The sequence below is a fragment of the Aureobasidium pullulans genome, assembly GCF_000721785.1.
Source record: "Aureobasidium pullulans EXF-150 unplaced genomic scaffold scaffold_9, whole genome shotgun sequence".
In the NCBI taxonomy this organism is placed as follows: Eukaryota; Fungi; Ascomycota; class Dothideomycetes; order Dothideales; family Saccotheciaceae; genus Aureobasidium; species Aureobasidium pullulans.
In genome coordinates, this window is record NW_021941029.1 from 45,717 (window position 1) to 58,292 (window position 12,576).

The 12,576-nt window shown below is 50.7% G+C and overlaps 5 protein-coding genes across 5 annotated transcripts; 3 read left to right on the forward strand and 2 right to left on the reverse strand.

Annotated features, from left to right (window-relative positions):
* Positions 1 to 275: 275 nt before the first annotated feature.
* Positions 276 to 2,529, reverse strand: M438DRAFT_345380 (uncharacterized protein). Its single transcript, XM_029905438.1, has 4 exons — positions 2,276 to 2,529; positions 2,132 to 2,219; positions 711 to 2,074; positions 276 to 655 (listed from the first exon to the last, which is right to left on the reverse strand). Exons 1-4 carry the CDS (start codon positions 2,407 to 2,409, stop codon positions 334 to 336), a joined length of 1,908 nt encoding a protein of 635 aa, XP_029760412.1. The 5' UTR covers positions 2,410 to 2,529; the 3' UTR covers positions 276 to 333.
* Positions 2,530 to 2,689: 160 nt separating this feature from the next.
* On the forward strand, positions 2,690 to 5,494 carry M438DRAFT_396972 (kinase-like protein). Its single transcript, XM_029909285.1, has 4 exons — positions 2,690 to 2,924; positions 2,978 to 3,030; positions 3,082 to 3,490; positions 3,543 to 5,494. The coding sequence occupies exons 1-4, from the start codon at positions 2,879 to 2,881 to the stop codon at positions 5,201 to 5,203; spliced, it is 2,169 nt and encodes a 722-aa protein (XP_029760413.1). The 5' UTR covers positions 2,690 to 2,878; the 3' UTR covers positions 5,204 to 5,494.
* Positions 5,495 to 5,585: 91 nt separating this feature from the next.
* On the reverse strand, positions 5,586 to 6,408 carry M438DRAFT_365161 (DUF1115-domain-containing protein; the record flags this gene model as incomplete). The annotated part of the gene is made up of 2 exons (XM_029907771.1): positions 5,586 to 6,256; positions 6,312 to 6,408. The coding sequence occupies 2 exons, from the start codon at positions 6,406 to 6,408 to the stop codon at positions 5,622 to 5,624; spliced, it is 732 nt and encodes a 243-aa protein (XP_029760414.1). The 3' UTR covers positions 5,586 to 5,621.
* A 229-nt stretch (positions 6,409 to 6,637) lies between these two features.
* M438DRAFT_365162 (uncharacterized protein) lies at positions 6,638 to 11,360 on the forward strand (the record flags this gene model as incomplete). The annotated part of the gene is made up of 3 exons (XM_029907772.1): positions 6,638 to 6,894; positions 6,946 to 7,955; positions 11,107 to 11,360. The coding sequence occupies exons 1-3, from the start codon at positions 6,791 to 6,793 to the stop codon at positions 11,358 to 11,360; spliced, it is 1,368 nt and encodes a 455-aa protein (XP_029760415.1). The 5' UTR covers positions 6,638 to 6,790.
* A 192-nt stretch (positions 11,361 to 11,552) lies between these two features.
* M438DRAFT_209281 (uncharacterized protein) lies at positions 11,553 to 12,433 on the forward strand. Its single transcript, XM_029899397.1, has one exon. The coding sequence runs from the start codon at positions 11,838 to 11,840 to the stop codon at positions 12,378 to 12,380; it is 543 nt and encodes a 180-aa protein (XP_029760416.1). The 5' UTR covers positions 11,553 to 11,837; the 3' UTR covers positions 12,381 to 12,433.
* The last annotated feature ends 143 nt before the right edge of the window (positions 12,434 to 12,576 follow it).

The following is a 12,576-nucleotide window of genomic DNA, read 5'->3' on the forward strand; positions in this document are numbered from 1 at the left end:
AATGTGGAAGTCCGCGGTTGCAAACAAAGCAAACATCGCCAAGCGCGCTGTGGTAGCCGGATGACCCTGCCCGTCACCTTCAACCATTCGCAATCCCGTCAAACTCGTGGGAAGGCCTGTTGAGCCATTCAGGAATCTAAAACGTAGTTCCTCAAACTAATGACGACCATCTGTGATCGGGCTCTTCACCCACCCGGCGTGCCGTGGGTAGTCACCTCGGTGGGCCTAAAGCTTGTTTGTTGATCCACCACAGGAACAAATAACAATTCTTTGAAGTGTTGTAATTGACACGATATAACCATTGTCTACGTTGTTTATTTTAGGCGTCCATATTTACGCGTCTAACGTCAGAGTGTCCAGCAAGTTATCTATCTTACCAAGAAGAATTTGGTAATTAATGGCATCCTGCGCAAACTCGTCACCAGCAATCTCACCATCCAACGTACGAATAACAAGATTGTCATGGTCATGAGAGTCTTGTAATGCTGTACCCGAGTGGACATCAACGCCGTCATCCTCCGCGAACATGACTTCGCTTGGGTCGAAGACGTCCTTGCCCGGCAACTGAGAGGGATCCAAAGTCTCATCAGTCATCTGCTCAATGCCAGAATCTTCCATTCTCAAACGGAATCGATCGGATAGATAGTATCGAATACTGTGGACCATGTTAGCAAATAGTCGTAGGAAATCATGCAGCTGCCAGCACTTACTCGTCGATGAGTTCGACTGTATCAGTTTCCTGACGTCCCTGAATTCTCATAGCACTCTCCTTGACCAGCTCTGCAAACTCTGGATCATCGATAAAACGTTCTAATCTGTAGGCGATGTATCGAGCACCGAACTCTTCAAGGCGGTGGACGCGGGTGTCCCAGCCGGCGCGAATAACATCGTAGATGTCTACTACGTCCTCAATAGCAGTCTCGCCTCGTGGATTCTCGGATTCAACGACAGAAGCACCGCCGTTACCCAAGGTGGATATGATAATGGCAGCCCGTTGTTTCAGCTTCTCGATGAACAAGAGATCAGCAGCGAAAAGAACATCGACAGCTATCTCTAACGAAAAGTCGGCTTTTTCAGTGTAGAGATAAGTCAAGACAATCTCCAGGACTTGGGGCGAACAGTCGATAGGGATGATGTGTAGGTGTGGCGAGTCTTGTGCCTCTCGGAAACTCGACGAGAACATGGCACTGAAGAACTCGGATCGCAGCAACATGGCGCGGTGTACAGGAAAGAGGACAGACTTGCGCAGAGCGGCCGGCGCCTTTGCCTGTTCTGAGGAGAAACTTCCGATGGGAATACCATTCAAGGGTCCTTCAGTACCACGAACCTGTTTTTGAGTCGACGGGATGTCATCTTTCTCCTCATCTTCAGGCTCATCGGCTCTGAGCAAGACATCAGCGAAGATGGCATTGTTCTTGTCCCATTTGACCTTGTCGGCTTTCTCAGTGTCGGTGTGAACCTTGTGTCGCAACACGTTCGCTCGGAACCAAGTCGCGAACTGGTCTCGACCACGAGCCATCTCTTCTGTCCTACGCTGTCTTGCCAATCTTCTGTCTCCAGCATCGATGATGCTTTCGAAGAGAGTAGGAACCTCTAGTTGCTTGCCTAGCTTGTCGATGCCAGCCAGGATTGCCTTTTGCTCTTCCTCATCCTCACTCAGCTCAGCTGAGGCTTCACCCAAGTACAGATAGCGGACAACCGAGTTGAAGGATTGCGAGGGTATTTTCGGTGGCAGCTTCCACGACGCAGTATCTGGTTGTTGGGCGAGCTTCTCGGCGAAGTAGGGCGAGCGAGCAGCAAGAATGAACTTGTGCAAAGCGAACTCCTGGTCGTAAGTCGTGACAGTAATGTCAGCCGTCTTCGGATCCGGTCTCGAGAGTAGTGAAGTGGTATGGGCAGCAAGTGGCTGCAGAGGGTCGGTCGACTTGGAGAAGTCGTACTGCAGCAGCAAGTTGCGAATGCGATCATTCAGAGCATTATACAGACAACGTTCACCTTGGAAGGTATCACGCTCACAAAGGGCTCCGGATTCGAGCAGGTGTTGGCAAACCTCGTAGTGACCACACAAGCTGGCCTATTCAGGAAGTCGATTAGTCGCGGCCAGTCTGTGCCAACACCTTGCTGCACCTACCAAGATGAGCGGAGTGTAATCATATCTGTCTCTCGCGTTGATGTTGACACCAGCAGAGATCTGCTCCTGGCACACCTTCAAGTCACCCCTGAACTACTGTTAGTTCATACGCGAACAGCTAACGCGGCGCAACAGATGTTTTACCTTCTGCAAGCCTCACAAAAGATACGGAACTCATCGCTCGTATCAAGTGGATTGTCCTCTTTCAACTGGCCGCTGGAGATTTGCTGCTTCTCAGCATGCAATGCGGCCTCGAGTTCATACTTCTTGATCACCATGGCGATATGGATGTTCTAGCGACTCGGACTCGGACTCGGACACGACCACAGACCATGGCCTCTGTGCCTTGGAAATTATGTATATTTTCTTTTGACTCGATCTGATGGCCGGCATACGAGTTCGAGTGGCGTCGCCCCACTGTACAAATCAGAACGTCATTCCTGCAGACCCTGACGCCTCAGCGCACGAGCCGCAAAGCCAAGTTTGGCAGCGGTTGCCCGGTGGATCTTAGTGTTGACTTTTGCAAACACCCAAGTCCGCTCTGCCTTTTGTTCATGCTTCCCGCTCCCAGCCTCAGCTCAGCTCTCCCACATTGCTTCCAAGTTCCCACTTACCCTCTGACTGGTCATGTCTAGCGCCTAGGTTTTCGTCGTCATTTCTCTTCTGTCGCCCTGTCGCTACTAGTACAATCCGGCATCCATCTCGCTCTGTTTCATCCTACACAACATCCTCCATCCAGCATCTACAATGGCCGAGACTGAGGCCGAGAAGTATGAGGTCCTGACCAAGATCGGTATGGAACTCTGTCTATCCTCCGCACTCATGCAGCTTGCTGACACACTCCAGGTCAAGGTTCGTTCGGCATCATCAGAAAGGTTCGCAGAAAGAATGACGGCCTTGTATGTTCCTCGACCATGTCCTCGCCCACGCCTTACTGACACTCGACTCAGATTCTTTGTCGCAAAGAAATATGTTACACTCGCATGTCACAGAAGGAGCGCGAGCAGCTCTCGGCCGAACTCGACATTCTACGAGGCCTCCGCCATCCCAACATCGTCGCCTACTACGAGAAGGAGCACCTTAAGGCTTCGCACGACCTACATCTATACATGGAATACTGCGGCAATGGAGACCTGGGCATGATGATTAAGGATCTCAAGGCCCGCAACGAATATGCCGACGAAGAGTTTGTATGGACCATCTTTGCACAACTCGTCAGCGCTCTATATCGCTGCCACTACGGCGAGGACCCACCGGATGTCAACAGCAACGCTCTGGGCCTGACGAAGAATGCTCTACCTCTCAAGAGCAAGCAAGCACACAAGATGATCCTCCACCGTGATTTGAAGCCTGAGAATGGTGTGTTTTTCTTTTCCTTCTGTATTTGCAAGTCAACTGACACGGTTTCTAGTCTTCCTTGGTGAGGGTAACGCGGTCAAGCTCGGCGACTTTGGCCTTTCCAAGATCATCCTTTCTCACGACTTCGCTTCTACCTACGTCGGCACTCCCTTCTACATGTCGCCTGAAATCTGCGCTGCCGAACGCTACTCCCTGTACTCCGACATCTGGTCACTCGGATGCATCGTCTACGAGCTTTGCTCGAGGGAACCTCCATTCAACGCCCGCACTCACCTTGAACTCATTCAAAAGATCAAGCTCGGCAAGGTCGCGCCGCTACCACGTGCATACTCGAAAGAGCTCTCGGATGTCATTTCTGCATGTCTTCAGGTCAACCCCAACTCAAGACCCGACACAGCCAGCCTTTTGAACCTACCCAGAGTCAAGCTCGTACGAAAGACACAAGAAGGCGTCATGGTTCTGCAACAACACATCACCGCAAAGGAGAATGCAATTGCGGCCCTAAAGTCGGCACAGGACAAGATTGCACGATTGGAAGCCGAACAACAAGCAATGCATGACCAACTCGATAAACAGCTCAGACTGGAATGGGAGACAAAGGCACACCTCGAGATCAACCGTCAGGTGGATGTTGTAGGAGACAGGCTGCGAGAGCATTACAAATTGATGTTTGAGCAGCAGGTCGAGGAAGAAGTTGAGAGAAGACTCGCCTCGCTGCCCTCATCACGTACCAGCTCAATGAACTCGACTTCGGACACTGTCGAGCCACCAAAACGCTCATCAACACCAACGCAATCACTGGAAGATTCTTCCTCGCTCGTCACCATAGGAGAGGCCGACGAGGATGGTCCCAGTCTCAACGCCCTCTCTCTAGAGGACTCGCCGCTTATGCAAAGACACAAACCTCTCAAGTCATCCAGGTCATCCAACCGCACTCCCTTCACCCGCGCAAAGACATTTGCCGGCACCAACGAGGTTGCTCCCAGCCCCATGGACATCCAAATGGCTGATCCCAGCCCTATGAGCATTGCTTCGCTTTCCTTGTCACCGCGTAGAAACGCGCCTCTTGAGGGAAGCAAGTTGAGACAGCCTGCTTTCAAGGGACCCAACATGTTTGACCGCGCAACTCGTGAGAGCAACCTTGCCCTTTTCCCCGAGGATGCCGACGACGACGATGCTTTCGGCTCAGATGGCGGTTCTCCCATCAGATCCAGACCTAACAGCAGAGAGAATGACCCCTTCAAGGTTCTTGCTCAGCCTTCGAGACCTGCAGTGTCAAGACAGAAGACGATGCCAACACAGCTCCAGTCGCGCTTAAAGTCGGTGCCTAACCTCGCGCCCAGCACGCGACGAGCCGCAGCATCGCCCAGCCGCTCTCCCATGAACAAGGGTTTGCCAATCAGCCCGAGCAGAAGAGCACCTGCCATACCATCCCAGCCTTCTAAGACCGCGCTGGCAACAAAGAAGGGCGCCAAGAGTGAAGACATGATCAAGACTGTCCACCGCAACAACCTTCAACAAGGCATTCAGGGCCGCACCCTGGTAGAGCTCGCACAGGCCAGAGGTATCCCCAGCCCGTCCTCTAGCATTGAAGTGCCCAAGGTCTCCTCAAAAGCCACTCTGGACAGAGAGCCTCTGTGGGACCCTGAACGTGATGAGATGCCCTCGCCTTTCCTGATCAAGACTCGCAGAGTCGGAATCATGCCTCGATAAACGGGCACACCAGCAGAAATACCTTCTCGTATTGTTTCGAAATTGTGGATGAAGAAAAAACAGCGATACCAATTGTTTCATTTGTCCGTTCAAAGGGGGTCTGGAACCAGGATTTGGCGGCATAATACGGGCATTGATGGAGTTACGAACACCTCCGGGATCTTTTGTCCGCTTGTTTCTTGCTTTGGAGTTTTGTTCTCATGATGGAGTATCTGGTTGATTTTTCTCTTGGCAAGGGTTGGAAGAGGCGGACACGACCTCTTTTTCTTGTTTCTTGTTTTTTTTTATTCTCGCATCCCCCTCAACCTGCCTCACGCTCACACAAGACAGTCAGCATAGCGTCTTGTCCATTTTCGTACTCTTTTTCATATCGAAGATTCTCATTTTCAAGTCATCTGATCGTTTCCATAATCTGATATCAATCTGTCTTTGCAATCTTCATGGCTTGAAGGAATAGATCAGCAGTGTCGGCATCAATCTTCTTGAGTGCTTCTGCAATTTCTCCCAAACCTTCGACTTCAAGTACACCATCTCCAGGACCACATATGCGCTTCTCGGCCGTCTCTTCGCCTCTGACTTGCAATGCCTGCCAGCGCAGTTGCTTCAATCGACGAATGAACTCGTCTACTTGGTCCTCGTCGCCTTCTACGAAGATACTGCCTGGATGGCCCGGTCGACTATAGCCACTTAGAGACAGCTCTTTTGACCAAGCCTGTATGTCCTTCCGCTTCGAGGTTGCCAGTAGATGATGCGACCATATCACCACACGCTTGATCTTCGAGGCGTGTTGGTGCTGACCTTGGCCACTCTCTTGGCTTTGATCCGCAGTCGAGCCATCGACTTCGGTCAACTCTGGCAAGTACTCGGTGAATAATGTAACAATCAGATCTAGCATCTCCATTCCTGGTTCCTGCTCTTCCACTATTCCTGCCAACTTTGCTCTTGCACGTTTCCGCGTTGAGGTGTCTACGTCACCGCCGCAAGAAAGGTATACATGCGGCTTTTGTGTATCGGGATAGGTGTCTGGTAGAGTGAACTCGAGGGCGTAGCTGGCTGTATTGTTGAAATCAGCCAGGGTTTTGGCGACAAGAAGGTTGAAGTCAAGTACGGTGAATGGTCAAAGTAAAGTTGGGGTCGGTGGTTATGGTCGGTGTTTCGAGATCTGGAGGTGGATTGGATCGCCAGCTGAACTCTGAGGGATACATTGTGGTGAGCAGAGTCAGCTCTGCAGCTTGTCGTTCACGATTTCCCTCCATAGCGATTGATCTGTGTAGAGATTTTGTCAGTTTTGGAAAGTGCATTGGTGTGCTCGAGTATGGGTTCAGTGACGAAATGCCTGCCAAGAGAAATGGTAGAAGCTCGGGCCGGGCGTTGCTAGGTCGCGAGGTGACGGTTTTTGGTAGGCGCATGTGAGAAAGCAGTTCGATTGTTTGTCCCCCATTTCTAGAACATTTTTCACCACAATCACAACTCGGTCGTGTCTCAGTCAGCATAGGAGAAGCTTAGGAATCCGATTCTGAATCACCAACACCCTCGCTACGTTATTATCTCACCTTCAACCCGCATCTTCCACACGGTAGCCGCACCATGAACTCGATACGCGGGGGCATGCAAGTCCATGCTGTTCCTGAAAGTGAAAGAGCTCTGGATGCATCAGGCAGAAGGCTGCCATGGGGCTACGAGTTCGCCGAGTACGTTGGCCTCGACTTGCATCAACAACCACCCACACTAATGCCATCCAGCGCAGAAATCGGCCGCAGAAGAGAACCCGAGGAGAAAGGTCCATTCGGACGCTCCGTACGCCGTCGCGGTTTCTCACGTAGTAAGACAGCAACTCCGGCCCGTAAAGAGGATGTCGTGCGACAAGAGAACATGCAGACTGAGGACTTCATCTTCGCTAAGTACAAAGATGAACTCAAGGCCAAGGACCCCGTACAGCCTACACAAAAGCCCACTGAAGCAGCAACCACACAAGCTGCAATCGACGCTGCATCAGCAAAGGAAGCCACAGAAGTCATCCTGTACGGCTTCGGCCCAGACTCGCAATGGGCTGCCATCGAATACTACGAGCGCATCTCAGGCGGCATCGTCTACGAAGACTACGACCGTCACCCTCCTCATCAGCGCTACGATCACAGCTTGACATATAGCCGCGCAAAGCTAGCCCAACGCTCACTCTCGCAAGCCGCTCTTCGCAAACGCAACGCCTACCGCGGCGGAGATCACTGGATCAAAGTCACCTTCGATAGTCCCGAGGCCGCCGACCTGGCCTGCCACTGCTCTCCACACCCCGTCCACGGCTTTCTAGTCTATGCCGAACCTTTCCGCGGCACCGGCCCTCCCAACGACGCGCCCATCCCATACTCGAATGCCGGCGCTCAGATCGACGGTCCAGCTCTTCCCTCCACCTTCAGCACCCGCGACACTCTCACACCCACCGACTCCACAGGCACAATGTCCTCAGCGACTATCACAGCCCAGCCAACCTCAAATCAAACACTTGCCACAACCTCTTCCAATACAACCGCTCTCGAGCCGACTGCACCCATCCAAAACCGCCCCATGCGCATCCCTGGCGCCACTCGCGCAGTCCTCAAACCTGCAGATCTGGCTTTCGCGGAACCTTCCAAGAGCGTATCATCATCACTGGCATCCTGGCCTCTGATCAACTTGTTTGTCGGTACAAAGGGCGATGTGATAGGATCCGCCGTCCCGCGTACCGACGATGGAAACTTTGATTGGAAGAATGCTAGTTTGTATTGGTTGATCTTTGCATGGTTGGATTATTGGTTGGGGACTGACATGTGTGGTTTGAGGGGAGATGATTAAGGGTAAGGACTACTACGAGTGTAACACAGTCGCTTTTGGAAAAGAGATGGTCTGGACCGGGTGTTTTAAAGGATGGAGGAAAGCATAGCGTTGGCGTTTCACTCTTTGCTTAAGATCAAAATTGTTCATGCTCGATTGGTTGATATACAAGGCCCAGCGAGCCGGTTATGGAAATAGAAACCTGATCGCTACACATCAGAACATCTTGAGGGGAGATCGTGTGCATGTCACCTGGATATCTCGTTCCATACATGCTTTCCTGGTGACATCTCAGAATCGTTGTCTGGAGGAGGCGGCCGTAGATCCTTTTGCATGGCAGAGGTTATCGAACATGAGGTCTTGTCTTGTCATTTGCAGTCTTTGTCCTAGCTTCTTCAGCGCCGAAATACTTGATTACTAAGGAATTCACTCACAGATAGACGTATGAGCATCATCATTTTGCTTTCCTAGCTGTTGCCGATTTAAGTGATCGATCATGTACCGTAACAAGACCTTCATGGGCATGATGAATGGGCATGATCAATGACGATCGACGGGGATGGGAAAGTAGCATATGTAGCTAGAGTGATGTGTGCTAAATGCTGTGTTACGTAGACGCTTTCGGAGGTTGGTGCCAAAGACTTTTATGATACATAAAGTGATAGGAAGTCTGTGTGGATGGGTGGGTAGGGAGAGAGATAGTTGGTAAGAGAGGCGGGATAAGGGAGTTTAGGCGGTTAGCTGGACGATTTTGGGCTTATACTTGGTGGTATCTCTTGGGACGAGGGGTGTAGGAAAGTTGAATTTCGCAGATCGACGCCCCTCATAGGCAATGAAGGATAGCTCCCCGTGGCGGTCCTTGTACACTAATGATGATCAATCGCGGGAGCAGGATGATTCGGTGCAATGCCAGTGATGCTGCGAGTCGGTTCGTAAAGACGAAGTAAGCAACGACTCATGACTTGGGTCTTCTCAAACTATGCCCTTCGTAGCCTATAGGCATAAGATCTGGCCCGGCATTGTCGTAAAAACATGAGTTGCAGTCCCACTGCTGCTCTGTGCTAGCATTCTCTAGATCAGATTTCTGCTCTTCTGTACTGGACTTCTCCGTGTCAGGCTTTCGCTCAGGCTCAAGCTTGCGCAACCACCTGCGTTTGAGGATAGGATTAGCACAGTTTGCACGAGAAATGATAGAAGATGCAGCAAACAAAGGAAACAATGACACGATTACGCACCAAAACTTCATATCTCTAAAACGTTGGCACGTAACGCACTGTTTCTCGACCTTTTCATCAAACTCCACTGGTTGATGTGTCTTCCATTGAAGTTTAAGTGTTTTGGTACGACGTTTTACCCAGGTTGGGAAGCGCATTTTGTGGTACTTTTCGTCGTCCTGTCCGCGCTCTCGTTCATACATCCTCATACGGAGCAGGACTTTCGGATCTCTCGGTCTCTGGCGGTTGTATTCTCTGCGAGCCAGCCGGTGTTCCTTGCCGCTTTCGTCGCGGTACAGTCTGCTTTACCGAGCGTTTTCCAATTCGTATCGCCTCGTAAGATATCCCGGGTTCTCTCGCTCCAGCTTCCGGCGTTTTTCTTTCGCCAATTGTCTCATCTCCTTCACCTTTGCAACGTAGTCTGCATTCTCTTCCATCCTCAGATTTTGTGCTTCTTTGTATCGCTTATTAGCTAGACGTTTCTTCTCACGCCTCACCTCATCCGAGGTCTCGGAGCTCAGATGGTCGTCATTCTTAGGCAGGACGAGGCTGATTGGGGTGCGGGAGAAAAAGCGTATAGCTGTGAAGTTGTGCAGTGGCTGCGTGAGTGAAAAGGCAGACTTGAGCCAGAAAGAAAGCATCTTGATACAGATCAGTCGCGTAGAAGGAAGATATGTGAAGAGGAAGTATGTTGTGAACAAAAGGTTGGAAAGTTACATACCATTGCCAAGACTTGACGTCGCCGGGCTTTGATGAGAGCAATCTTTCGAGCAGTCGTGTACGAACGGGCATTCAGAGACGAACAAGTCAAATTTCGGACAGAATCATTTGCTCTGACTGGATATGAAAGTACGGTTACCGCGACGCTGTTTCATCCCAACTGTTTTAGCCGCTTCTATAAAGATAGCCATCAAAATGCACAATGTTTTTCGGACCACCATGAACATCCATTGAAAGTCCTCGAAATACTCGCTCTCACTGGACATATCTCCAGACCTCAAAACCATCTTGTCTTTCGATAGATTGCATATCAACTGCACCATGGTCATGAGATGCCAAATCTCTACCCGGCCGACATTCGTTGACTGCTGACTGTAAACTATATAAACCATCCAACACTGTCCAGAATCCTTGACCATCAGTCAAGAGGACCGCCATCTCAGGATCGTGTTGTCTAACACCAATGACATACACCAAAGGAACCTGCGCTGCTTCGGATGCTTTGACGCAGCATACGCTTCGGACAGGGAAGAGGAAGGAGCGAACGACGTCCGTGAACCCTATTCGTACTGCTCGGCTCTCAAGGCCAGGGTGTGCGTTTGGTAGATCTTGTTGAGTATAGTCAGGGTCAGTCGAGTACTCGACCGAGGGGTTTCCGGACGATTGTGGGTGTCGGTGTTTCGGACCTCTGATGACACATACGCAGGTCGATGGAGGAAAAGAGTGGTGTGTGCTATTTCCTGAGCAAAGCACTGTGTGGGATGTTCCATGACATTGTAGCGTCTTCTGTACACCACAAAGAAATCAATCGGAGAGACACTACCAGAGGTGAAGATGTTTTCTAGATTCAAGAAAGACCCGAGACAGCTTTGACTCGCCTAGACAGCGCACCAGCAATCGAACACTGAATGATGACATAGAATGTTCCGGTGCTGAAGACATCGATATATATGGAAGTGGTGTTATTCGTGTTGGACATGAACCTACCTCTCACTCTTCCTACCACGGGACAACAGACACCGCGACCCATAACAGCAAGGTCTCTGAACTCACACACTACCTACCCGTTCATAAAAACCACACTTACACTTCAAACAAAGTAAGCCGCCAACATCCTTACCCCTGACTCTTCTCACTACCAACACTACTTCTCCTGTCCAGCAATGTGCAAACGCACGCTTTTCAAGTACGACAAAGGCTGCGGGCATCAGTTCAGTCTCCTCAGCTACACATGTAGAGAAGCCATGGCCGGTGAAGAATGCTTCGAAGTAGAGACCGTCGAGACCGTCGAGGGCGACTGCAGAGCTTGCCGTGAAAAACATGAGCTGGACAGCAAGGATGATATGGAGGAGAGTACTAAGAAGAACGAGGAGACGGTTGGTGCTGAGAGGAAGGAGAAGGGAGGAAAGAAGTAGAGCTATGGTGACAAGAAGGACCGGGGCAAGAAGAATGAGTGTGCTGGCCCCTAAACGGAAGTCACTCGTCCGATCATCTTCTTGATCTCCGTCAGAGATCGAAAAGCAGAAAAGGGGTTTCTGCCGGAGAGACAACAGAGGCCACTGTAAGCATCATTCAGGGGCTCTTTGGAACGATGCCAAAGTCTCGGCCATCACAATCAATCCTCTATATTCAAGTCCGGAGTGAACTCCAAGCATTAGACCAAAAGAAGAAAAGATGGGAGCTGAATCAGCATTCCGCATTACGGTTTCCATAGAGGTGCTGCAATAACGAAACGACATTCAGCCACATCCTTGATCTAATGCGCGGTAATCTTCGGCGGTGTGTCTTTTTTCGCCGGGAGTCTAGAAATCGTCGCATCACTTTGGACTCTCAACAGACCTCGTGCCAGCTGAACAAGACTTTACGCAATTTGGTGGGAGTCCTAGTGATGCATGTGCAAGTCTGAAAATCTTGGAGGTTCCCCGACTCTTGTTGGTGCTTGCACACGCGAATGCACATACGTCTACTACCTCCTCCACTCTTCTTCATGGCCCGTCAGAGGTCACGCAGCTGACATTTTCTTACTTGTGCTTGCGGTTACCTGTCTCCAGCATGCACCCCGTCTAGACAATACATGTGGTGCCTGTGTGCTGCGTTTGAACAAGAGTCTTTGCCATACTATGGCTGAAGATCTGCGGTTGAAAGGACCTGCTGAAGCGCTCGCTCATCTCATGCGGTGTAGGCAAGAGAGGTCGGTGACCAATGTCTCACTCACAGATGTCCCGGTCAGAGTGTGTTCGCAAGAAAACCAGGCATCCTATCATTGCGCCATCAGCACAATGGACGGCCGGTATCATGTGTCAAGAGTTGAGTGGCATTGTGATACCGCACAGCAGGTTTTGGATGATACGATAGGACTGTGCTATTCATTCTGTACTTGGTGTAAGTTGATTTCGAGCGTCCAGAGATTTCTACCCATCGTAGATGCATCTTGAATAGGCATGTTGTCGTTCCAGCAAAGCTGTAGAAAGGGACAAGGTAGACCAAAGGTTGCTATTGTCCGCTGTCTGCTCAAAAGGCTGTAGCTCACAACGCACTCTTTCAGTCCAAGATGAACCCCGTGTCTATAGTTGGATTGTGTAGAGTCATAGGTAGGATTGACATATGTTCATAATGGCCGATGCACCCCAT

Coding starts and splice junctions, on each gene's coding strand:
- M438DRAFT_345380 (XM_029905438.1), bottom strand. CDS start 2,409: ATGGTGATCAAGAAGTATGAACTCGAGGCCGCATTGCATGCTGAGAAG. Junction 2,075..2,131: donor ATTACACTCCGCTCATCTTG/GTAGGTGCAGCA, acceptor CTTCCTGAATAG/GCCAGCTTGTGTGGTCACTA. Junction 656..710: donor ACAGTCGAACTCATCGACGA/GTAAGTGCTGGC, acceptor CATGGTCCACAG/TATTCGATACTATCTATCCG.
- M438DRAFT_396972 (XM_029909285.1), top strand. CDS start 2,879: ATGGCCGAGACTGAGGCCGAGAAGTATGAGGTCCTGACCAAGATCG. Junction 3,031..3,081: donor GCAGAAAGAATGACGGCCTT/GTATGTTCCTCG, acceptor CACTCGACTCAG/ATTCTTTGTCGCAAAGAAAT. Junction 3,491..3,542: donor TGATTTGAAGCCTGAGAATG/GTGTGTTTTTCT, acceptor CACGGTTTCTAG/TCTTCCTTGGTGAGGGTAAC.
- M438DRAFT_209281 (XM_029899397.1), top strand. CDS start 11,838: ATGTGCAAGTCTGAAAATCTTGGAGGTTCCCCGACTCTTGTTGGTGCT.